This window comes from Lagopus muta, chromosome 3 (genome assembly GCF_023343835.1).
Source record: "Lagopus muta isolate bLagMut1 chromosome 3, bLagMut1 primary, whole genome shotgun sequence".
NCBI classification, from domain to species: Eukaryota; Metazoa; Chordata; class Aves; order Galliformes; family Phasianidae; genus Lagopus; species Lagopus muta.
The window spans coordinates 48,051,058-48,077,326 of NC_064435.1; the positions used below are offsets into that span (position 1 = coordinate 48,051,058).

Genomic DNA, 26,269 nt, shown 5'->3' on the forward strand with positions numbered 1-26,269 from the left:
CACTGGTACTGTTAGATGCCACAGACATAAGACCCTTTTGAATGAGCGTACTACACTCTGTGCTACAGTAAAGAAGGCTTGGAAGGCTCAGAATGGAAGTAACTGATGAATTGCTTAGACAACAGTGGCAGTAATGGGAGGAAAAACTTTTGCACAATACAGTTTTGTTTAGAGGGATTAAGAAAAAATCTTAAATCTAGCCTTAAATGCAATTTGAAACCTTGTTCACAGGCTACTAAAAATAGATAAAGTACAAGCAAATTCCTCTCCACAAGACTTAAAATGAAAGATGACAGCGTAACAATCTCAATTTCAAAAAGATTTTTGAATTAGCCACAGTGTGACTATGCTAGGTAATATGCTAGAGGATTTTCTCCCATAGCTTCTGTACAATATGGTTGGTGAAGACAAGAACATATTGTCAGTGAGTGGCTAATAAAATTAGCAGAATGGACTCCTTACCAACAATATTAGATTAATAAAATTGTTTTCTTTACAAGTAGTTCTATGTGCAACAACAAACCTGACTGCTCGCTCACAACATAGCAGCTCACTTACCAAAGAAGGAAGGCCCTGCTTCAATCCTTCCTCACTCTCCCTTCTTAATAAGCTCCCTTTTACCTCAAGCAGCTGGCAAGAAGATACCCAGTTCTCATCTTCTTGTTTAAGCCTGCTCTGCTCACAAAGAACATGGCAAAAATCACAGAAGTGTGAAGCCCACAGCAGCACGAGGGGTCTCTATGGAACTGACTTTCATCAAAAACAAAGATTTTAAGATTCCAAGAATCAAGAATAGACACCTTTAATACAGCACCCATTTCATATACTACATTTCAGGGAACAGGACTCAAGAATTAATGAGAAGGAATTCTCTCTCACTTAAGCAGTGACTACTTTAAAGATGAGAATTTCTCACCAAACGTCAGGAACTGAGTTCAGCTGGTAGATACTCTGGTTTTCCCTCACAGACATGTACCTGACCTCTCCTAACAACAGAAAATCACTCCCCAGAGCTGTAAGACTAAAATCATTTGCCTAGTGTACATACATTCTTGCCTTCCGGTAAGGAAAGTCATTTCTTCCTGAATCTCAGTTGTATTTACATAGCTCACAGCACAACATATTTTTTTAAACACAAAACAGAATTACCACTTATGTATGACAAAGTTATGAACTTTTGAACCTATCGAGTACTAAAAACAATGGCTTATAAAAGTTTTCTTTCTTTGTAAAGAAGTGTTCAAACAAGCATTGCTTTATATATAGTCAGCAAATAAAATTCTAGGTACTATTTTATATTCTTGTTTATCAGCTTGTAGCCGTATCTTCTACGGCACTTCTCTTTCTTCTCTTGTTACAAAGAGCAGCTTTGTTGTCACCATAATGAATAGAAACTAATTCTCCAGTTTTCTGGGGAACCACTGGAAAAAAACCAGACGTTCTACATGCCTCACAAGTGTCGATACTTCAGTAGCTTTGGGATGGTAGTGATCCAAATGATATCCAGAGAGACAATTCCTGTAAAACAAGGCTTACAAGGCACCTTTCATCATAAGCCACTTGCTATCCCTACAGTAACAACAACTTTCAGGCATCAGTTCTGCAATTCAAGGCATGTTCAATGAACAAGAAAGAGTAACACAAGTAAAGAAAGAGCAACACAGCAACATTCCACAACACTGTTCAGTTTTTATTTGTTTTGATAGCCAAACAATTATTTGATGCAGCCAAACTCCAGAACTCCGTATAAAGGTTGAAGTTGTGACTTTTGGAACTCCAGAGAGATTATTTTTGACTAATGAAGCAATACTACCTAGTTGGCAAGAAAGAATTTGTAATAGTATTAGTATCCTCAGCCATAAGTGAAATGAATGCTAGTTGGAATGGAGGAAGGGATTTAAAATACACTGTTCTACATTATAAAGAAGTGTTTTTTCTGTTGTATGTTTAACTTCCGGCAAGAAGCCCTCGTGCAGCAAGAGTCAGAAACTGAAACTGTGGGCGGGCAGGAGGAGGAAGGGAGGACACAGAAGTAAATACAAAAGGAAACAGCTACTTTGGAAGTTCAAGAGCTAAATAAAAACCTGTCTCCTCTACTTAAATAGCCAAAGCTGTTAAGTTCACCCTGAGTATGCTGGTTGAATTCCTCATGCTACAGGAATGAGAAACAGAATGGCTCTCAAAAATGATCGGACTATATCTCAAGTTAAGTATTTATTAAGTATTGAAATAGTCTACAAAATAGCTGGCTGAATTTTAAGAATTCACAAACCAGGGAATGCATACATTAGCAGAGCTAGAATGAGAGGCTTTGTAGAAGGGAACTACCATCCATGTACCACTAAAAAAAAAAGTAATTTTGGCTGCAACAAAACCAACAAGTCTTCTTGAACAATTTATTTTATGTTGTTCAGGAATGCTCACATACAAAACACATGATAGATAATGCAAAAATTGTCCATAAATTCGTGTTTCCTCTGTACTTCACTCCAGTAAAAGCAAAGTGTTGGGGGTTTTTTGGTGCATGTTTACAAAGGTGACACCTTTAACTCAGTGTACCAGTTCTGAACAGTACAAATGCCAACTGCAACAACAGAAAAACATGACTGCAAGTTTCTCAGAGGCCAGCTGTCAGATTGCTCCAGTGAGATACAGCTCTAGAGGGCATGACTTTGGATGTGGCTCTGGGCAGCCCAGTCTAGTGGCTGGCAACCCTGCCCACAGCAGGTGGGTTGAAAGTAGATGATCTTTGAGACACTTTTCAACCCAAGCCATTCTATGACTCTACGACTTTTAACTATGGCAAAAAAATTACTTAAATGGAGAGCTTAGCTTGTAAGAACATTGATATTATTACATCCTCCTTATTTTGAGATACATTTAGAAGATTGAAAGATAGTCTAATGTGCGATGTAAACTGTTCACATGATAAAAACAGTAAAGAAGTTGCCTATTTTTCAAGAGATTGGGTAGAAAAGAAGAAAAATCACACATAACATTGGCTTCCCCCAGTTCATCTCATCTTACCTATATTTGCATATGTCCATGAAGTAGCAGTTTTGCTTAACCAGAGAAAGTCTTTTTGAAGAGTTTTACTAATTTGTACTCTGATCACCAGGGGAAAAAACGTGACCACACAAGGCAAAAGCACTGCAGCACAAAGTCTACTTGACAAGAACAAGCCAGCAAGCCAACAAAGAAAGCAAATCAAACTAAACCTGCCTTCGCTCCCAAGTATAGGTTTTAACTAAGAAGCCAGGCAAGCCTGTTCAACACCCGATTAAAGAATGCCTTGTATTAGTAAATACAGACTGTTAATTTTTTAGATATTTTAACTATGCTACAGGCACCCGTAATTAGCGATAAGTGTCAAACTCACCAAGATTCCAGAAGGAACCTTCTCATGGGCAGAAACACTTTTACTGAAGTCATCCTCAAAATCATACTTTTCTGAGAAATTCATCTCAGAAAACAGCAATCTAACTTTCCAAAGTACAAGTAAACGTGAAGTTCACAGCCATATCAGAATGCCGTATCAGCATTTCTTCTCCATCCATAGAGGGATAGGAGAATTATGCAAAACTTCTGGTCTTCTAGAGAAAAACATTTGCTACACTTTCCCACGCAGTACTAAGGTTAAAAAGGAAGCGTTTCTTTAAGAAACCTCACATAGAAACTCCCACACCAATAGGCTTTGCTTGAAATGTCACAGCCCCCTTGCACTCTGAGATAAGTAATAACAGGGACAGACTTTGCCATATGTTTGCACTGATAGGTAATGATCTTCTATGACGTTAAGTCACGTGGCTGTAGCTGAGGCTCCCACGAACAGCAGCAGGGATTTGGTTAATGATTCTTGGGCATTAGCTCACTTGCAGACTTTCTGACCTCTGCTGTAACTTCAGCACCTGCAGCGGCGTTCAAAGTTCTAGCTCAGCCAGCAGCACAGCATTCAGGAACGTCAGCTGCCTCCCCACGTGCCCGCTCCCTCTGCTGATCATTTCATCTGCCTGACTATTCAAGTTTTGTACGACAAATACGATGGCAGTTCCAGCTCTGCTATTTGTGGGCTGCTCGTCACCCTTTTTTCAAATAGCACTGTAACAGGAAAGAGCTAACTGATATTAAGCCTACACTAAAGCACACATCAAAATAAACATTTTGTTTCTTGGGGAAATTTTCCTGCTTCGTGAAAACGGAATTGTTTTAAGCTGTATAATTCGGGTATGTGGACAGTACATACAAATCTGTTGTATAGTTGGCTCCGTAACTAAGAATTAATTTTTCTGATCTGAGGAATTTTGGAATATTACTTCTCCAAATATCATGGGTAGGTGAAATAACTGAGGAAGCGTAGCAGTACAGAGAAATTATTTATTCCTGCAATGTGGGGATAGGAGACATTCTCTGAATTGATATTCTCCCAACATAGACACATCCTTCCTTACCTTATACATGCATCTTCTCTCACTCTCCACACCCCCAGTGCTGCTACTCTGTGTTTGCTACAGAAAGCTGTTGGACTACCTGAATGACAAGCTAAAAGATCATCTAGGATTCTATTACCAGCTTTGCTCTATCTTCACTTAAGTTTTCTACATTGATACGTTAAACTCTGATGCACAGACAATAAATCACTTTACTGGATGCAACCAAATTGCTTTTGGGTTCCTAAAATAATTCAAGAACTACACCCAAGGCCAAAATTAATCAGTCTTGATGATGTGCTCCTGCTTGGAGTGTTGGGATTGCTACATCCACAGTAAGGTTGTAATAAATTGCTCCCATCTCTGGGTCCTTCCCTATGTTTTCCTTGCAGCTTTAATCCAGTTCTTCATTTTGGGTAACCCATTTTACTGTGGGTTAGCCTCAGAATGCACATACAAGTGTTTGAATGAGTCTCATAAGTAAATAGTGCTGACAAAGATCAGTCAGCATCCCATATTACTTTTCTTCTCCGCTTTTTGTGAATCTACACATCTTATCCCATTGCTCATTACTCAGAATCCCTGATAAAAAGTAAGTATGATTTAAAAAATGCAATCATATCTACAGTAAGATTTATGACATGGTTGATTATATTAATCTAGTTTTACAGCATCCCAGAAATACAGTATTATTTTCACCTACACAACAGAAAACAAAGTCCAGGAGATTAATTTAATCAAAGTTAAAAGTTGACTTTGCAGAGTTTCCCTGGTGAACATCATGAGGTTCAACAAATCCAAGTGCAAGGTTTTGCAACTCAGTCAAGGCAACATCCACTACCAATACAAGGTTGGGCATGAAAGGATTAAGCACAGCCCTACCAAAAAGGACCTGAAGGTACTGGTGGGAAACTGAACACAAGCCAGCAATGTGACCTTGCAGCCCAGAAAGCCAACTGAATTCTGGGCTGCATCGAAAGAAGTGTAGCCAGCAAGGTGAGGAAGGTGATCCTGCCCCTCCGCTCTGTGCTGGTGAGCCCTCACATGGAGTACTGCATCCAGATGTGGAGTCCTCTGTACAGGAGAGACATGGAGCTGTTGGAGCACGTCCAGTGGAGGGCCACAAAAATGATCCAAGCAGTGAAACTCCTCTCCTATGAGAGCAGGCTGAGAGAGCAGGGGCTGTTCAGCCTGGAGAAAAGACTCTGAGATGACCTGATAGCGGCCTTCCTGTATCTAAAGGAGAGCTATAGGAAAGAAGGAAACAGATTCTTCAGCAGGATCTGTGGTGATAGAACAAGGGGAAACGGCTTCAAGCTTAAAGAGGAGAGATTTAGGTTAGATATAAGGAAAAAAGCCTTTTACAGTGAGAGTGGTGAGGCACTGGAACAGGTTACCCAGAGATGTGGTGGATGCCTCGACCCTGAAGAATGTCAAGGTGAGGCTGGATCAGGCCCTGGGCAACCTGATGTAGCTGTGGTTCCCTGTTCATTGCAGGGGAGTTGGACCAGATGGCCTTTAGAGGTCCCTTCTAGCTATAAGGATTATTCGATTTTATGATTCTATAAACACTTTGTATATTCAAAACATTTCTTCCATAGGCTACATGTATGCAAACTGAATTTACATATCCCAGGTGATGATTCAAAGGAATAAAAAAAAAAAAAAAAAGGCTGACAGTGAAAATTTAAAGTGATTTTATTGTACTGTATGGGAACTGTAGAAACAGCATGGCCAGAACACAGCCATAGGACTTTTCCCCAGCTTTTGTCAGTACATATTATTCTACGTTCTGGAAAGAAGGAAGCAAGCAGTAATCCTACAGATAGGAGCATCGATGAAAACACAAAAACATAACATTCACAGATCAAGGTAAATTTGCTGAGACAGTGATTGAGGCAAATGTATCCTTCTTTAATTAAGAAATCATAATACATACACCAAGCATGGAACAACTTTTGCCTACATCCTACATCTTCATTTTGACATGGAAAAGATCCTTAAGATCTTCAGAATCTTAAAATTCCAAACTATTTCTTCATTTCCATGCACTTTTAATGCTTTGGCTATACAGTGCAAACAAAGTGGACGAGTTCCTGATTCTCCTATAGAGACGACAAAACACAGACTGGAGTCCTTGGAGGTGTTCAAGGCCAGGTTGGATGAAGCCCTGGGCAGCCTGGTCTAGTATTAAATGTGGAGGTTGGTGGCCCTGCCTGTAGTGGGGGGGGAGGGGGGGGGGGGGGGGGTTGGAGGGGTGGAGATTCATGATTCTTGAGGCCCCCCTTCCAACCCTTACCATCCTGTGATTCCACAGAAGCAAAAAAAAAACAAAAACAAAACCTAAACCAACAAAACCTACTAAAGGAATGAGAAGTCTTATCACAAGTACCAACAGCACGGAACAAGAACCTAAGCAGTTAAGAGATTCTAGAGAAACACCTGTGAGATAACAGCAATAATGCACTGACGCCTAAACTGGTGATTAAAAATGAGTAAAATCAAATGTCTGGCTTTCCATCTCTGATGTAAGAAGCTAAGTTCAGTTTCTGCAGGATCTCCTGTTGGATAGGCATTCAAGTTTAGAATATTTTTAAGGTTTTTTTTTTTAATTTATTTCTGAGAAAAATAAAAGGGAGCATAACATGAAAGAAAGGCCACAATCTGCAGGGGCCTGTCTCTTCTGTTACATGTCACCAGCTGTATGTCAATGACTTACTAACAATTATCTGATTCCAGTACTATGGCATCTTTCCTTAACTTGAGCTCTTTCTCCATCTTCAAGAGCATATACAGCAAGTTTTATTGATAAAGCTATCAGTGCCACCAAAAATTTATTACATTCACACAAAAAATATTCTTGTCTACATAAAGACATTTATTTCTTTCAAGACACTGAAAAAGCAAAGCTGGCTAATGCAAGACTGTACTCTTTCAAAATCTGCACAGGCATAATCCACACAGAAGCTTGCTACATTTGACAGACGAGCTATTTCTGGCAGTGCAGACTCTCCCACAGCCACATCATCCTTTGTTGAACTTATTACTACATACGTAACACAGTAACCAAATTTTCTGAATAGAAATTCCATCCATCTCATTTTTCCTTAAAGTAAGAGAAGCTGACGAAGCTTTTCCTGTATGTTTTCAGAAAGCTGTAATTATTTCCCTTATGAGCAGCCATTATTTGGCTGCACTTCCCACTGGAGGGAAGAAAAGCCTTCCCATGCTCTGCTTTGCCTCAGGTGTATTTACATTTTCTTCCGACCCTCCAGCATTTCAAAATCAAAGCACGTGTATTTAAGCAAGAGAAGCATCCTATCTATTAACAGTGAATAAACACAGTGAGGCTGGCACATATCTTCAGAACAAATACACTGATTCTGAAACACATATACGAAACATCAAACTTCTAAATATACTATATATAAACAAGAAATCTTTTTCACTTAGCAGACTCTGTATCATTTAAATTGATGCATAAGTACCAAAATAAATTCAATTTGCACTGAAATGAATGCTATTTTATTAGAAAATCGGGTAAAAATGCTGAATTCCCACACACATACGTATGCACAGCATGAGATATTTGGAAGGGGAAAATTAAATCTAGCTGAACAAAGCAGAATGTGCTTATTCATTCATCACACACAGTCTATGGGCATTATTAAGTTTTAAGAAACACAGATCACATACCTGTCTGAAAGATATCTCTCCTCACCCACAGCACATAACAGCACATCTGCACCACACAGATGAGACACGGTAAACCTGTAAAGCAGCCTGACAGATTTCTTGTTCCTGTTAACACACACACTTCTCATCTGAAGAACTGGCTTTAAATGACCACTAAGAATTTTATTTTTAATATCACTACATTTCAGTTCACACTGCTAACTAAATTCTGTTGTTATCCAAGTGAGAAACAATTTATTCCTTCTATAATGGAATCTCAGCTACAATTTATTATTCAAAACTCTTCCTTGTAAGAACTCTGTAAAGGGTTCTTTACATTTTTCCTTTAAAAGGCCTGTAATAGCCATCAATCCAAGAAGAAAAAAAAACACAAAACAAAAATCCCTACATTTCCAGAGGAAATACTTAACACTATCAAAAGAAGGCTACTAAGTCTAAAGACATGGCCTAAGACTGCTTTAGTATGAACTGTGTTAAACCAGGTGGCTGTGGATGCATTCAAGGCCACTCTGGATGGGGCTGTGAGCAACCTGGTCTAGAGGGAGGTGTCCCTGCCTACAGCAGGGGGGTTGGAACTACCTGACCCTAAAAGTCTCTTCCAAACCATTTTATGATGCTCAGCCACACTGAACTGACACAAAAATATCACATGGTACACTAGAGACTTTTCTAATATCACTTTAAATGTTTACATTTTTGCTACTGAAATTCAACATTTTGGATAAAGAAATGGACTATATGCTTACTTAAAACTCATCTCTGTTTACTCAGTAGAGCGCAGCAACAAACAGAACTCTCTTAGCTTTAGGAAAACTGAATCATAAAATGGTTTGGGTTGGAAGGGGCTTTTAATATCACCTGGCTCCAACCCCCTGCTATAGGCAGGGACACTTCCCACTAAACCAGGTGGCTCAAAGCCCCATCCAGCCTGGCCTTGAGTGCTTCCAGGGAAGGGAATGACTCAGGAAAACTTCTGGTGGTGTGTTGTCAAATTACTGCAAAGCTGAAAGATACTGATAACAAGAAAATCCTTAACAAGGGGAAGCTAGCTTCCTTCACTTGGAAATTCCCTTGAAATAGAAACAGAAGAAATAGTTACATGTCTATTTTTTTTCCTAAAAGAAGGACAAACACTAATCCCTCAAGAGCACAGGTAAGTTCTGTCTTCAAAGACAAACACACTCTGGAATGACAGTTGCATATTAAACCAGCCTGGCTGCACCAGTAGAAACATAATCCCCGATGTTTGTAACAAAGGGGCGAGCACAGCTAGGCAGAAGAAATGCTCATTTTTACATGAAGCAATATTTGCAATAGCAGCAACAATTTTCTGTGCTCAAAGTAAATAATTTTATTTGCAAATTTTTAAAACCTCTGCTTACCTACATAACATAGATACATTTGCAAAGTATAAATATGCTGCATTTGTGTTACTTTACAGCTTTAGAAGTGCACGTTCAATGACTCGCTAGATAGAATAGCTCATTTGGAAGGGACTGAGCTCAGGAACTGCCTGAGCACTTCAAGATTAACCAAAAGCAAGTGCACATTATTGATCAAACACCTTGAACACTGACAGGCACAGAACACCAACCACCCTTCCAGGATGCCTGTTCCAGGGCCTGACCTGTGCCCTGTCGGTGCCCAGTCTGATCCTCCCCTGGCAGCTCTGTGCTGTCTCCCTCCTGCCATTGGTTCCCAGGAGCAGAGCCCAGCACCTCCCTCTGCCTCCCCTCCTCGGGGAGCTGCAGAGCAGAGAGGTCAGAAGTTTGTAGAAGCACTCCTGATCAGCACCACAAAATGCAGAAGCCATTGGGATACAATATGCTACTTTGTTCCACTAGAATTTACCCAGTACTGCGGGAATACATCTAATCCATACACTGACACAACAGTCACTGCTTTGTACAAATCTGAAAGTTTTTGGGTTTTTTTTTTTTGTGTGTGTGTGTGTGTGTGTGTGTGTGCATATATTCAGCATTGAGCAGTAGATTTCACATCAAAAACTATCCTTTCATCTCTTTCAGAAAATTACATATAAAGTGCTTGCAGTTCATATATAAACACTGGTTAAAAGTTACTACATATCTAAGCCAAAGCTACTTTAATAATTCAGCTCAGATATTCTATGATCACACAGTGAGACCTTGAAGAATTGTTTGTTTTCTTCCTACATGCTGCAAACTTGCACTTAATGTGTAAATAAACAGAAAAGAAGAAAATTCTGATCCAGAGTCTGAGGTATGTGAGCACCTTCCAGGATAAAAAAAAAAAATACTCCACAAACAACATACCATCAACAATGAAAACCACCCAACTCAATTAATTTTATCTCTTGTCTTGACAGAGGTTCCCAGTGTGGCATGGAACAAAATCCTTTCAACTTTACCTGGGCTAGATTGCAATTCCTGGGAGACAAAGAAGAAGACGAAGAACGGCTACTGCATGCTGCCTCTGGGACTTCAGATGCCTCAGGAAGTGTCAAGTGTAAGAAGTGCAATTTATATTTCCCCATAAATGATCCTGACCTTATATGAGCAGAAAGGAATGTGCAAGCAGGGAGGGAGGACAAGAAGTTCTCAGCGCTGCAATGCTAGAACATTTCACATCCATGTTTTCCTTGTACAGAATAACAAACAACTAAGCTAATATTTTGGCTTGTTAGAAAATTAAGTACTGAGAGTAAGACAAGTTCAAACACCACCTCTTTTGGAGGCCATTAAAGAAAACCAACCATTTTGGTATGCCTAACTGAAAAGCTATGCTATGAGCTAAACAACGAACACCATAATAGCTTACTATAGTCCTTCAGCACTACCTGTTCTGACTGCAATTACAAATAACACCACATAAAGAAGTATCTCAAGCTCCTCCGACATTCTGAGTTTACTGATAAACTTATTGTAATTAGTTTATCACTTTTAATGTTTACAATATAATAGTGATTCCTGGGTGTGTGTTTGGATGTGGTGCTCAAGGACATGACTTAGCAGAAGGCTATTAGAGTTAGGGTAGTATGGTTAGGTTGTGGTTGGACTCGATGATCTTTAAGGTCTTTTCCAACCTGAGTGATTCTATGATTCTACAATTTTAATGTTTTTATTGGGCATTTCTCTGATCACTCACTTACTCCACTAGAAGAGAACTTCCCTGTCTTTCTTTGTAAAGGATGGCAAAATAATTTACATTCCTGTCTGTTCTGGGACGCAAAAACCCCCAAGCAGGAGCTGGAAGAGAAGATGTACAACTGACAGACTCGGAGCTGGCTGCCTGCACACACAGACTGTGGCTCTGTGCATGCAGACTGCCACGCTCACACTTTCAATAACACTAAGTGACAGCATACCAGGACTTCATTTCTTTCGTTTTCACAATGCCTTGCTAAAATGTGTATAACCTCACTCATTTTCCCACTTTCTCATATTTTTCTAACATCAGGAGCTCAGTATCCAAAATTAGACAGAGATGGGCAAGGGGAGGAGATCCGCAGCGCTGTCTATCACCTTCTTCCTCTCTGACGAGGTCCTAATAAGTACTCTGACAGGATACGGCCAACAAAACACTTCTTATAACAGCAACGGGATTCTGTTCACAAAAAATCATTGCGTAAACACAAGAGGCACACGAGACAGGTACACATATCACATTATTTTGTTGGACTGCCCTTAAGCAGCACTCCGTTACAGCCACGGACGCCTCCAACAGGTCCTCGGCAAGCACCGGGAGAGGGGAAGTGTTGCCCACACACACAACAACCTGAGGTGGGCACTTGGCAAAAACTCAGGCTCGCACACAAAGGCGGCGGGCCAACGGTTACAGCTCCACGCTCCCACCGTCAGTGGGGATAAACAAGTAGAAAAAAAAAAAAAAAAAAAGAAAAAAAAGAAGGGGGGAAAAAAAAAAAAAAGAAAAAAAAAGAAGAAAGAATGCCCTGCAGGTACGCAAGTAACGCGTCAGTTGAAGAAAAGCACGGCCGTCAAACGGAAGGAGCCATGCAGCACGGCACCCAGCACCATTTTTAACCTGAAGAGCTCCGAGGGGATGACGGCACTCATCCCTCCCGGCCCCTCGGCTCCGCTCCCGAGGCCTCCACGGCCCGGCCCGTACCCATGGCCACACCTGCCCGCCGGCAGACGGCGGCCGGTGACAGGGGTTCAACGGTCGCTGCTCCCGCCCCCGCAACCCTCCGCCGCCTCACCGCTTACCTCCAGCGAGGCCGGCGCCGCTCGCGGACGGATGAATGGAAGGAGGCGGACGGGAAACGCCGCGCCGCGCCGGCTGCGAACTGCGCCAAGCGGCGGCGGTTGGCGCAGCGCGTGCACGCTTGCACGCGCGCGCTCCCTGCGGCGGGCGGCGCGAGGCGCGTGACCGCCAGAACGGAGGTCGAGTTGAGCGGGCGGCGGAGCGAACGCGCGCCACCTCAGCGGCACCACGTGACCGGGGATAGGGAGGAGTGAGCGTGCGCGGGGAGGGCGGCCGTTGCGCAAGGGTGGCGGCCGTGTTGTGTGTGGGGCGGGGCAGGCGGCGCGATGGGTGTTGGTGGTAGCGTCACTGCTGCTTGCCACCCTGCCTTGGGTCTGAGCCGTTTCTTCGCGGCAGCAAACGGCAGCCATGTCCTACAGTTGTTTCCTCACTACAGAGAAATTTAAATACTTTAAAACCAAACACTTTAAAAGCAAACACTTCCCTGCTCAGGGCAGCCTGGTCTGGTGGTTGGTGATCCTGCATGTATCAGAGGGGTCAAAACTACGTGATCATTGTGGTCCTTTTCAACCCAGGACCTTCTGTGATTCTATGATTCACCCCCTTTAAGCGTCTCTCACTGTGTCCTGTTGAAAGTTTTCCTTGTACCCAGAGTGCCCTGGAGCTGTCACGTTTGTTTATGGCAGGATGGAGCAGCAAAACCCAAACGTGTCCAGCAGGCCAGGTATGTGTGTCAGGCCAGCAGCTGCCCTGCCCATCTCTTCTGTGATTCACCCCCTCAGCCAGTGTGGCTGCTGCCTTGATTTTGTGTTATTGTTGATCTGACTCAGACTATTGCCCGGAGGCCCCTCTTGGTAGTGAGGTGTAACACGTACTGAAACAGGATGCTGTTCTCACCCCTAACAATCTGCAGTGTGGAGAACGGAGAAGAAAGGGAAGAAGAGCATAGCTTGAAATATAGCTCAGGTCTCCCCTGTGTGAAATCAGTGTTTTATTGCTCTCCATTGCCTATTAGTTTTTGTTTTGTTTTCTTTACCAATTACTTTCTCATCTACTGACTTGATTTTGGCTTTGCTCCTCCTTTGATGTTAAAGCCATTTTGGGCTGACACATTTAATATAATTGTCACATTAAAAAAGCAGACTCAGTAACAGAGTATTCAGCTGACAGAATGACATGCTGCCTTGCAAGGGCTGCATAGCTAAAGTTGACTATGATAGTCTGCATATCTCTAAAAAGTCTCCTTGGAAACCTTTTGTGCCAGTCCTACAAACAGATAAGAAGGTCTGTTTATTGATCTGTACCGCCTGGTACAAGCTGCCTAAAAGATTATAGTCACTTTGCTTATTTGCAAATAATCCCTTTGAGAATGGAACTAAAAAATCTATCCCCACAGTGCTTGCAGGCTGTTTTTCAAAGCAAGCAGTCCATGGAAGAAGACACAAGCACAGAATTACATGGGCAGGGTGACTGTATTATATAGAGAGGTATGATTTCACACCTATCCATTTTGATTATGTTGTCACATTGTAAATTCAGTGTCAGTCTTGGAACACTTTCTAGGACACTGGGTACATGGATGCAACACAAATTAATGGAGCAATTTTCCACCCTTCAGTGCAATCATGTTCCAGTTGCAGCAGTTTTCTAAAGGTGCCTCCCATTTTATTATAGTGTTATAATAATAACCTATCTTAGCATAACATCTGCTGCAAGCACATAGTCTGTGCTTCAGTTAAAAAAGCAAAGCATTTGTAATAGGTCATTTCCCTTCTCTACTGAGTTCCTTATTTGGCATCTTAGTTCCTCAGTTTGTGAGGGAAGCCACACCAGCAGATGCTCTAACAAAATTTTTGTTTGTTTCCATGATCTTATCTTTGTCAGTCATAGCAGCAAGTGATTTTTCAGTTGAGGGAGTTCTCCTTTCCAGCACCAGACAGAAGAGTTTGTAGGGAGATAAGAGACTAAAATTATCAGATGTCCTCAAATATCAAATTTAAGTTAGACCCTATGATGAAATTAGGCCTACTCCAAAAGCAGGCTAGCTTCTTAGCTTGCTGAAAAATCTTTACTTGAAAAGGGGTAACAAAGTTGTAAGTTACACTTTTGTATTTCTGATCTAGGATAGGAGCTTCTGATTAAAAGGGTATTCATTTGAAAACACAATGTTTTCCCTTCAGGTAATCTTTTCCTTTCCAAACTTAGCATCTCCAGACAACCAGAAGGCTGCAGAAGTAAACAGCCTTCAGTATTTTCCCTTTATGTTCTCTACACTTTTGTACTTAGACACAGATTAAAACCAGACTGTAAAGGTGGGTTGCATTTTCGACATCTGTACTGAGATTTTTTTTCCATTTTGTTTGTGTGGGGTTATACATATATTGGTGTAGGTAAGATCTCTCCTTTTATATCTGTGAGTGATTTGCAATCCTTGTTGAACTATGCTGTACCTCTCTGGCAGTTAAACCAGGGCTTCCAGACTGCAAGAAACGTGCCAACTCATTTATGCTCATTTTGCCAGTTTACCACAAGTTTTGCTGTTATATTTCCCCATTAAGACTCTACTCTGTGACACCCAGATATTTAGACACACTGATTGTTCCACTGTGCTTGATGGCTTGCGTTGGTTTAGGGTGTTGGGCTCAGTCAGCACACTCAGATCAAATCTCAGCTGAGCAACATTTCTCCATTCTTTGTCAGTCAGGTGTTTCACAAACTCTCTTCTGATTTGGATACAGTAGAGATCCTTATCTGTGTCAAAATCACAACCTAATTAAGCAGGAGTTTGTATGTTACTGCTGTGTTAGTGAGAGTGATGAGACATTAAGTGGAAATGACTCCATCAAATAGGATAGATGATAGAAGACAGAAGCTGAGAAACAGGAGAGGAAAGATGTGCTTGAATACATGCAGAAGAGGAAGATTACAGGAAAGACATCTCATGTAAAGAAGTGGGAAATGAGACAAGGAGGGAAGACTGCAGATGAATCTGGTGCCTTCCTTCCTGTCCTGGCTTTCAGCCTCTTCCCCTCCCCGCCTCTCACCTTCATCTCCAGCAGCACTTGTGGAACAGATCAGTTTCTCTAACATTTTTCTCTTTACCACTTTTGTTACTCTTTCCCCTTCAGTTCTTAAAACTCATTGTCCTTTCAGCAACACAACTTGCTGTATGGAAAGATTTGTTTTGGGTGTCCAGTCAGTGCAAGTGCAGTTTAAATGAAATACTGTCCATGCATTCGCTTTCTTTCCAAAGACACAGAGCAGAGGCCCACCCTAAACTAATTGCTTTAAGGATGACCTCACTTTGCAGCTTGCTGCTTCAAGTACTATCACTTTATGCATTAGCAAATCATGATTAATCAGTCTCAGACAGCTGAAAGATCTTCCTTAGTAACTGGCAACAAATCCAGCACTAATACTCAGAACTCAGAGATGTGTAGAATCATAATGTCTTTACTGCAGCGCTGTGCAAAGCCTGTTCTTCACATCTTTAATTTTTGAAATACACTCTTTATAATTTTGGAAGGTGATTAGATAATGTAGTTCATGTACATCAGCTTCCCACTCTGTTAAATACTAGAATATGGATTTATTACATGGTTATAAATTACAATGTAAAGAATATTCCAGTATGTTCCAGACTGCTGGAATGGCATATATAGGTGACAGAGAGATGTGATTCAGAAGTGGAACCTCAGTTGAACATTGTGGCCAGTGTCTGATTTTAAATATAGCCAGATGGTTCTGTGTTTGATGGGAAATTTTATTGCTTCAGAAATAATTTGCATTCTGTCATTATGTAAGAGACAGAGATTGAGACAATTTCCATAATTATCATGGAGAACTGGATGTAAATTTTACAGTGATTGCAACAAAAAAAATCGTCAAGTGTGGTAGCATAATAAACCTCAATATACTCAGCATTTCTGCTAATATTAATATTGAACATTTTGTTGTACATGTGTGAACAGCTACAGATCAAAGAGTAAAAAAATAATTTAAAATATTTTTTTAACATTTGAAATGTTCGTGTTTTTTTTTTATTATGCATAGCAATGCTGTAATTGTGGCTAGCAAATAATTTCAAAACAATTTAGAAGTGAAATGGACTCAGTTTCCAGCTTTGTAAGGAACTATCCAAGATTAATAATAGTAATAATAACAACAACTAAAATTCAACCAAGCTCTGGTCCATTTTAATTTAATTTTTTAAAGCATTGTCACTGCATTTAATTGAAATATCAGGAAAATTCTGAGTTTTCTTCCAACAAAAATTCAAGACCTGATTGTGCTAAAGTGACAGCAAAAATAAACCCACCATTAGTTTCACAGGGAGCAAAGTGGGCTTTTTTAATCTGAGGTTTGGGACTCTTTTAGAGCGTTCTTCTAAGATCCAGCATGTTTTCTATTAAAACGCATGGAAAAAAAAAAGCCCTGTGGCATTTTACAGGAATTGGATCAGGCTCTTGATGGTAGAATTGATTCTATTTATAACCTACTGCCATCAATGCGTGCGAGAGACAGACTCACAACCCAAAGGAGCTGTAAGAAGTGATGGATTTTCAGGGAGGTAAGTCAGGTTGAAATCATTACCAGGGCAAAGAGCAGCTAAGAGTTGTGTGAAACAACCCGCAGCTTTGTAATATTTTGAAAGGCCAACCTCTGTATTTCAGTGGCAGAGCGATGTAATCATACGTCTGTAGGTATCTATCATTTTCTGTCACAGCTGCATGAGAAGCTGTATGCACTAGGGTTCTCATTAACATTTCGCCTAGCATGGAAATGCTGCTTCCTGTGTTTCTGTATGGGACCTGCACTTAGATAATGACACTGCTCCAGTGTTCAATTTAAACAGTGATACATGGATGCAAAAACAAGATGCAATGTAATTTTGAATTACCACTGTGCCAAACAGAAGCTAAGTCTAGTAGGATGATTTAGTTGATTTAGATGATTTAGTTCAGTCTTATTTCAAATTTCTCCTCCTCCTCCTCTTCCTATTATTATTATTATTATTATTATTATTATTATTATTATTATTATTATTTTTGGTGTAGCATTCAATATTTTACTCTGCCATTTTTTTTTCTCTGCTTCATCTTACATTTTTCTGTGGGTCATCCAAGTTGTTTGAATACTTTATCTTTTCAGTTATTACTGTAATTGCTTACACATAAGCAATCTAAAAACATTTCATGCAGGCAGAAATCTTTCTATTGATTTCAAAAAGAGTTGCAAAGAGCTCTTTTGGATTTTTTTATTGAAAAGAAATGGATTTCACAGGTATGACTGTCTCTGGTGTTAAACATTTAAATGTTTTAAGATTTTTTATTGTTTTTTTCATGCTAACAGCTCTATCATGGTGGGTTAGAAGTGTGATACTTCTCACGTTTTCAGTATATCCACTTTTGTCATAGATCTAACACCCTAGAAATACCAACAGAGTTTAGTAATCTTTCATCAGTAAGCCATCTGGAAAAAGCCAACATAATATGACTGAGCTTTTTGAGAGTAGAAATCAATAAACATATTTTCCTAGTAATTAAACATATTTATTTCACATACTTAATAATTTCTAATTACTTAAAAGTTGGATTTGCTTGCATGTTAATAAAAGAAATTCCGACCTTTGCTTTTTTGGTCTGGTTTTTTTTTTTAGTTTGAACTCTGCTTCCTCCAAGATACCCACAAACAAATTGCATTTTCATACATCCTCATTGGAGAGGACCTTGTAGCCCACCAGCCCACCCCGTGCCATGGGCAGGGCTGCCACCCAGCAGCTCAGCTGCCCAGGGCCCCATCCAACCTGGCCTTGAGCGCCTCCAGGGATGGGGCACCACAGCTTATGGGCAGCTGTGCCAGCACCTCACCACCCTTAGAGTACAAAATTTCCCCAACATCTTATCTAAATTTCCACTCTTTTTTTCCCCTCTGAACACATTAATGACTTAAGTAGAGATTCTTGGCTTGTATGTAGTCATTTATGAAGGCTGTGTATAGGTAGGCTTAATGTGTAGCTATACTCTTCTCCCATCAAAAAGGGTTCAAGTCCTTATTGTACTGCTGGATAACTCATTTGGTTGTGTGGTTGGATGCGTCCCCTGGGAGACATGAAAAATCTGACAGTTATCTGCCTTGCTGTGAATGGTCCAAACAGGGCTGCATACAATGTGAGTGCACTGGATGATTTCTGGATTAGTACTATAATATCCATGGTACCTCATCAGGACCAGGAGGGAACTGATGAAGTGGAAAGGACTGAAAAGCAGAACTAAACAAACATCAGCCATCTGATGAAAGTGGATGAAAGAAACCTACAACAAAAGAAAACCCACTTGTGGCTTTTCTGTGGCTGGAGGAGATGGTTCTGCTTCTGGAGATCTCCCCCTGTGGCCTCAATGGTCATGGTGAAGAGTGTCACCCACAAGGCATTAAGAGGATCATAAATACTCAGAGAAGGTAAATGGTGTTTGCCTCAAAATATGATGGTCTACAGGTATTGATTAACAAATCCATGTAACTGATTTCAGCATTCTTTTACAGACTAGTAGATAAGTCACTTCTAATCAGGACTCATTCTAATAACCTCTGCTTCTCATGGATGTTTTTAATAATTAAAATTACCTTGTTAGTAATTGGTCGTTGTCGTGATACTTAGCAATGACTGCAATACAGCTTCTCTGATACTGAGACGTAACTGCACACCTATTGTGCATTTAAAGTTATGAAGTATTATGAATCATATAAAAACACTCACACTTTTGTGTTAAAATAATATGGCTAGTCTATCACCCATGAAATCTCAACTTGAACTTATTAGTACACAGTAAGATCATAGCAAATTCATACTCTTCATTCAAGAACACAGGATTTAACTCAAGGCTTTTTTTCACCAGTGATTTTTTTCCCCTGTTCCCAGGCTTTCTATAGGTTAAGGAACTGTTCTTGCTGCTGCAGCCTTTCCATGAGTCTTCTTTGCTGTCTGTTGATTGTTCTCTGTATTCTTTTCTTTTTCCACTCTGGGGATCTCTTTTGAATCAGATGTCTCTTCTGTGGCAATAATTTCATCTACATGTGGCTTAATATCTGATTTAGGAGAAGTAATAAAATGTATTTTATATTTACAATGCTCAGCATTATGGAGGTATGTTCCATTCCTTTTCCCACACCCATTTAAAGACATCCAGTATCACAAATAGCATCAGTACTTTTCAGAGAGCCAAACAAGACCAAGTATTTCTGTCCCTAATTAAATAAATTAATGGACGGGACCTGCAGAATATGTACACACAGAAATAATTGCTTCTCATGTAAGTAATCACATTTACAGAACTGCTCAGAAATGTCCAAGTCACCCATACCAGCAACCAAGAGAGAGAAGAAATGCAGTTAATTACTGCTTCATGCATTAGCAACAGAAAAGGGAGGAAATAAAAATATAAAATGGTCTGTCATAATGATACAACATTTTTGCAATGTTTTGTTTGTGCAAATGTATATAAACAAAAAGTATTTGGGCAAAGTATATAAAATAGGTATTCTGATAATGTTGGAATTTAAGCCTTATTTGGAGATAAGATGCTCTGAACGAGGAAAATGTAATTGTGAAAAATAAATCAATGTCCCAGCAGCATTTATAGAAGAGTCTAAAATAAGGGTAACAATCTGTAGTATGCAAGAATGCTGAATCACCAGAGACCTTTTTGTTTTCTGCTCTTTCTCTAGTCCGAGTGGAAAAATGGTTGTAATTCCAAATTTGTCATCGAATGTGGAGATAAAACTGAGAAAGAACAATTCACTGATTTCAAACAGTAGCTATATGGTCAGAAAAAAACTAAAAACTGGTTGAGAAAATTAAGTTATTTTGGCATCTGTGGTCTCTCAATTACCCTGGCCTATTTTTTTGACAGTGCCATTTATCTAGCTGATAAAAATAATCTCTGTGTGTATACGCGTTTTCTCTGCAATCAGCAATTTGACTGAATTATTATGCTTTAAAAGCTTTTGTCAGTCAGGTAAGCCAAGATGAGAGCCTGTAGCTCAGTGGGACAGGGATTTAAAAGTGTTGATTTAAATATCACTAGGTTTTATTTAACCTGGCAATTCCAGCTTTGCATTTGTTGTCTATTAAGAGCATGCATGCTGTAAATTGGATTGTTGGAGACCTGGAAGGCAGTGACTGTATTATTGCATAACATTTAACAATTTTTCCTTTGGAACGGCCATCTGTAAAGGTGAAAGTGTTCTTACCTTTCTTTTCCTTTTCCTGTTGTGGTTTGCTCATAGTAGTTGCTTTTTTCTTTTTGGGTACAGTTATATTATTTTGACTTTGTCCTGAGATGCTAACAGTGTGCTTAGCTGTGTCAGTCTGGCCTGACACAGTAATCACAATCACCTGTAGCAGAGCAAGAACAAAATTGCACAAGCAAGAAATGGTAATATGTGACAAATTTTGTTTGAAATCATCATTGCTGAGTCCCTGGAAGCAATATGTATAGCAACAACTATAATTTAGGGCATGTACACCTCCTGAACCAAAGGGATGCAGAATCCAGATTATCTGGGAGGTGGCCCACTTCTCGTGTTACCTTGCAGTTCTGCTGAATGAATAGAGGCAGGTGAGCAGATTTTAGATGATGAAGTAGTAGAAACAAGCTACTGCCCAAATGCAATCCTTATTTAGAGTATGCTAATACTAAGTAATAAGCATCAGGTTTTGCAAGGGGCAAGTCAAGTTCTTGTTTGGGCTCGGAAAGATGGACAAGAGATGAAATGTTGCTTTTACATGCTCTAGGACCAGGGCAGAATGACCTACTTTTCATCCTTGGGCTGGCTTCCTATCATACTAAGTAAAATTGCGAAATAATTTGACATTTCTTCGTTAAACTCAGAAAGCTTGCTGCATCTCAAATTACAGATATTCCCCTGATTGTATTTTGAAGATTAATAATGAATTAATTTTACTTTGAAAGCCTCAGATGGTAAGGGATTTAAGTAAGCATTAGCTGAGCAGAACTTATTAGTGTCATCTTCACAGAATCATGGAATCATAGAATCATTAAGACTGGAAAAGACCTCTAAAATCATCTAGTCCAACCCTCCACCTACCACAAATATTATCCACTAAACCATGTCCCTAAGTTCCAATATCTACCCTTTCCTTAAACACCTCCAGGGACAATGACTCAGCCACCTCCCTGGGCAACCTATTCCAATGCTTCACCACTCTTTTGGAGAAGTCTTTCCTAATATCCAACCTGAATCTCTCCTGGTGCATCTTGAGGCCATTCCCTCTTTCCTATCGGTATTACCTATGAGGAGGGGCCAATCAGACCTCTCACCGGCTTTGTTGCCCTTCTCTGGACACACTCCAGGGCCTTGATGTTTTCCTTGTAGTGAGGGGCCAAAAATGAACATAGTACTCAAGGTGTGGCCTCATCAGTGCTGAGTACAGAGGAATGATCACCTGCCTGCTCCTGCTAGCAGCACAATTTCTGATACAAGCCAGGATGCCATTGGCCTTGGCTACCTGGGCACACTGCTCGCTCATGTTCAGTTGAGGATTGACCAACACTCCCACGTTCTTTTCCTCCTTGCAGATTTCCAGCCACTCTGCCCCAAGCAGAGCTGCCCCTGTAGCACTGCCTGGGGTTGTTGTGACCAGAATGCAGGGTCTCACAGTTGGTCTTGTTGAACTTTATCCCATTGGCCTCAGCCCATTGATCCAACCTGTCCAGACTCTTCTGTAAGGTCTTCCTACTCAAAGGCAGATTGACACTTCCTTCCAACTTGGAGTTTTCTACAAACTTAGCGAGGGTTCCCTCAATTCCCTCATCCAAATCATCAGTAAAGATATTGAACAGGATGGACTCCAGTAATTGAGTGTATGTCAGTAGACTTTCCTTCATTCCCCAGGTTTGTCAAGCTGGTCTTAAAAGGAGAGGAGTTTGGTCAGGCAAGACCTGCCTTTCATGAATCCATGCTGGCTGGACCTCCATAGGCCGTCTTTTTCTTGTCCTTTACCACAGTGGCCAGGTTGAGCTCATACTGATCTTTAGCCTTTCTGATTTTCTCCTTGCATATGCTAGCAACTTCCTTGTACTCTCTCCAAGTTGCCTGTCCTTTCTTCCTGAAAAGCCAGTACTGCAATAAAATGAGTGCCTAGGAAACAGCACTGTTTCTGCAGTTGCTGTAGTTAAAAATGACAAGGGAAAGTATGTAAAGGGTGCACTCAGATATATCCTTATATAGAACACTGAAAATACATACAGCAGTTCTTTAGATTTTGATGTGGAGAACTGTGCTATTCTGAGATTAATTCTGAAAAGAATTATTAATATGGCACATTACTCTCCTAGTTAGCAATTGGGCCGAAAACAGCTTATGAGCATTTATCATAGAATCATATAGAATGGTTTGGGTTGGAAGGTACCTTTAACATCATCTGGTTCCAAACCCCTGCTATGGGCAGGGACACCTCCCTCTAGACCAGGTTGATCAAAGTCCCATCCAGCCTGGCCTTGAATGCTTCCAGGGATGGGGCATCCACAATCTCTCTGGGCAACCTGTTGCAGTGTCTCACCACCCTCACAGTAAAGAATTTCTTTCTAATATATACTCTAAACCTACCCTATTCCAGTTTAAAACCATTTCCCTTGGCCTGTTGCCAAATACCCTTACAAAATGTCTTCTGCATCATATGATACGTACACATCCAATTGAACGGAAATAGATACATGTTCCATTGCTACTCTTCAGTTAATAATCAGTGATATTGTTGCAAAATGGCTAACAAGGAGCTTTTAATATATAGAAGTGTATTCTGGATCTGGATGAATGGTTCTGAAATATTTCTGGATTTGGATGAACGGTTCTGAAATACTTTTGCCTGAAAAAAAAAACAACTTTCTTTCTACTTTCCAATGAAAATTATTTTCGTATTCTCAAAGGATCTTGAATAAATATATTATTTCCTCCAGTGTTAATTGTGGATGAAATTGTCTGAGATTTCAGTCTAACAATGTACTTACCTAATACCCTTCTATCAAAATTCACGATCAGAACCACATGAAACTACTCCTGTGGCTGAATTGGCAAAAATGCCTTGGTGAGTTGTGAAGCAGTGAAGGTCTGGACAGAAAAACGTGAAGCGATGCCATCAGGGTTTTTCTGGTAAAAGCTTAAGTGAAGATTAACGTGGTTCTAAGAGAAAGCTAAAAGCAATAGTGGTGAGTGTTAAGATGGTAAGGTGATGTGAACAACCAGGACAGCCGTGACCTCCAAAACATGACACAGTGAGACAAACTCGTGATAGAATGAAAGAAATGAATCCATTTATTTGTGAACATAGAGATCATACATTTCTGCAGACACATGCACACATTAGTTTTCTGGCCTCCTAAGTCTAGTTTTCATTTATATTACAGTACTTTTACCCCAATTGGGCAGATTAAGCAATACTTATGGATGTAACCTACACCCATATTAAGGCCTCTCTAAATTAACACAGCAATACAGAGGGGCCTTAATGTAGACGAAGACCAGTACTAATTTCTCTGTTGTTTGAATTTGCTAACACATTCCATCTATGCTACATTACCAAAGTTGGAACAAATCTAAACTGCTGCTCAAAATGCCTTGATCATTTCTCAGTCTTTCCATCTATCCTGTCAGTTGCCTCCACTCAAATGCTTCTTCACTCTGTGTTGGTAGGGTCCAACACCCCAGGAACGAGGTAAAATTGTGCAAATGTGTTTACAGCCAGCATGCATTTGGCCTAGGTGAGGATGGCACAGCTAGGTTTTGTGAAGTTAGCAGTAAGGAAGTATTTAGGAAAGGCACTATTTTCCCTGGCACAATTGAGCACATTAGAAACACAAGTGAAGTGAATGGAAAAATCCAAGGCTACCTGCTAAAACAGAAAGCCATTTACACACACATTTTATGTCAACATTGTCATCCAAAATCTCCCCTATGCTTTTGTTTCTACTCTTAAATTCATGCTTTCGTTTTCTTGTTTTCATTATTGTTCTCTTGCTCTTCCTCTGGTATGAACACACTTACGGTGACATCGCTGGTCTCCGTTCCATACTTGTTCTTCACCACAAGGCTGTACTTCCCAGAGTCGTGTGTGGACACAGCAGAAATGGTGAAGCTGACATTTTTCCCAGCTTCGAATTTCAGGATGCAGTTAGCATCTGACACAAACGATTTTTCGTTCTTCAGCCATGAGACTTCTGGGGTAGGATCTCCCCAGACAGTGCAAGACAGATTGAGTGCCTACAGAAAAAGTACAGAAGGATTGCATATAAGTCAATAAATATTTGCTGTGATTTTTGATGCATAATTTTACAAATGTTCCCTCTCTCTGCATTTCTCTTCCTGCTTTTAGTAAATGGATGCATTGCATCAGCAATCAATAGTTTTTATCAGTCTCCTCTATTATAAAGGAAAAGAAGGAACTCAATTTGAAAACTCCATTACAAAGTTTTCAATATTTTATGCACCTTCTTCTCTAATTGATTACCAGGGCCTTCTCCACGCATAATGTTTAATATAAAATCATCTATTACCTGCATTTTTGTGTAAGACATAAAATAAGAATTTGAGGACCTATCAGGCAGATTTGTTCAGGTTAAGCTCTCTATATATTTGCTACAGAAGAAAAGAAAGCATCTTCCTTTTCAAAATAGTAACTAAGTTCAAAGTGTCCCTGGAATATTTTGTTCAGTTTAGAATCTTTACATACCATGCCCTGACAGCTCCTCCAATGGATTTGAATTGTTATATTCACTCCTATAAAACCAGTTTTTAATGGAAATCAAAACAAACTTTACTGTTTCTTTGGTGCTTAAGTAAATATTTTGCTTTGATGCTAGTAAGGTTATCCCCTCCTCTGGTCACAGTGCTGTGGGAATATTCTCACAGACTTTGCCGAAGCAAACGTCACATAGAGATCCAAATGCAAAAAGCTTTCACATGAAACCTCAGAGGCACAAATGCCTTTCTCTGGGCCTTTCTTTAGGGAGGAGTAAATTTATTGCTAAGTACCAATAGCGCATGGGGCCAAACTTAAAATGTTGGTCAAAGCAGAATTTGACCTTTTCTCTAGTGAAATCTGAAGGACTTTTACTGCAGACAGAAAGATGTTCAGTGATACATAAGGAATGATGGCTGTCGCTCCACCTGACTGAAATCAAGTTTCTCCTCAATTTTTCTTAAAGCCTCTTGATAAGAAAAAAAAACAAACATTCAAAATAGAGGCAACTGAAAAGGATTCATATTTGGGCACTACTGCTGTCACAGTAAAAGGCCACTGTGAGCAATCGATTTAACAGGCTACTTTCCCTTCCCTGCTCCTTATCTGGTAGTGTGACAGTGGAAGATGGGACAGAATAAAGGCATCCAGAAAGCTACTGAAATGAACAGATAGGGTAAAAATTGAGAACTCTATTAAAATAAACACTTCTGAGAACAAAAATCAAACTAACATAAATCCCACATCCCCTAAAGATTAAAATGAAAACAAAAGGGAAGGCAAAATATTTCCTCCACCTCCAACACATATATCTTGGCAACACATATATCTTGATGGAAAGACGCATCCTGAGTGTGAGGTGGTTAAAGCCTGGTGGAAATGGCCTCTATCTTACATCCTGCAGCACCTATAGTTGATGATAACATGGGGACTGTGAATGCCTACTCTTGTAGCCCACTGGTGAGAATGTGGTTTTGACCACCATATCAATCCATCTTTTTGAAAAACATGAAGAAAACAAATGGCTTTACATTTCTCCCTTTCCTTTAACACTGTCAATACAAACATGCCATCAGCTTTAGTCTCAGCCAGGAATTACACACATGTCCCTTGCAGTACTCAGTATTTCTTTATTGTGTTCTAGTTTTCTAGCAAGCATGAGATCATTTCTGAGTTGCCCCAGCTG

At 40.2% G+C, this 26,269-nt stretch overlaps 2 protein-coding genes across 9 annotated transcripts in view; both read right to left on the reverse strand.

Moving 5' to 3' along the window:
- The window catches only part of LPIN2 (lipin 2), a 38,871-nt gene extending 26,385 nt beyond the window's left edge, over positions 1 to 12,486 (reverse strand). Inside the window, exon 1 of one of the 4 annotated variants that reach the window (XM_048939758.1) lies at positions 12,329 to 12,486. Coding sequence is in view for 2 of the 4 variants with exons in the window: in XM_048939757.1 (XP_048795714.1) it covers positions 3,380 to 3,463 (84 nt within the window). In the remaining 2 variants the exon portion in view is untranslated. Of the gene's footprint in view, positions 1 to 3,027; positions 3,268 to 3,379; positions 3,863 to 12,328 lie in introns of those variants that run through there. The other 3 variants (XM_048939757.1, XM_048939759.1, XM_048939760.1) reach the window with 3 other exon arrangements.
- A 5,083-nt stretch (positions 12,487 to 17,569) lies between these two features.
- The window catches only part of MYOM1 (myomesin 1), a 76,894-nt gene continuing 68,194 nt past the window's right edge, over positions 17,570 to 26,269 (reverse strand). For 3 of the 5 annotated variants that reach the window (XM_048939750.1, XM_048939749.1, XM_048939747.1), the window contains 3 exons: positions 24,390 to 24,605; positions 20,577 to 20,721; positions 17,570 to 19,412 (listed from right to left, as the gene is read on the reverse strand). In XM_048939750.1, the coding sequence (XP_048795707.1) occupies positions 19,258 to 19,412; positions 20,577 to 20,721; positions 24,390 to 24,605 (516 nt within the window). In that variant the 3' untranslated portion in view covers positions 17,570 to 19,257. Of the gene's footprint in view, positions 19,413 to 20,576; positions 20,722 to 23,642; positions 24,606 to 26,269 lie in introns of those variants that run through there. The other 2 variants (XM_048939751.1, XM_048939748.1) reach the window with 1 other exon arrangement.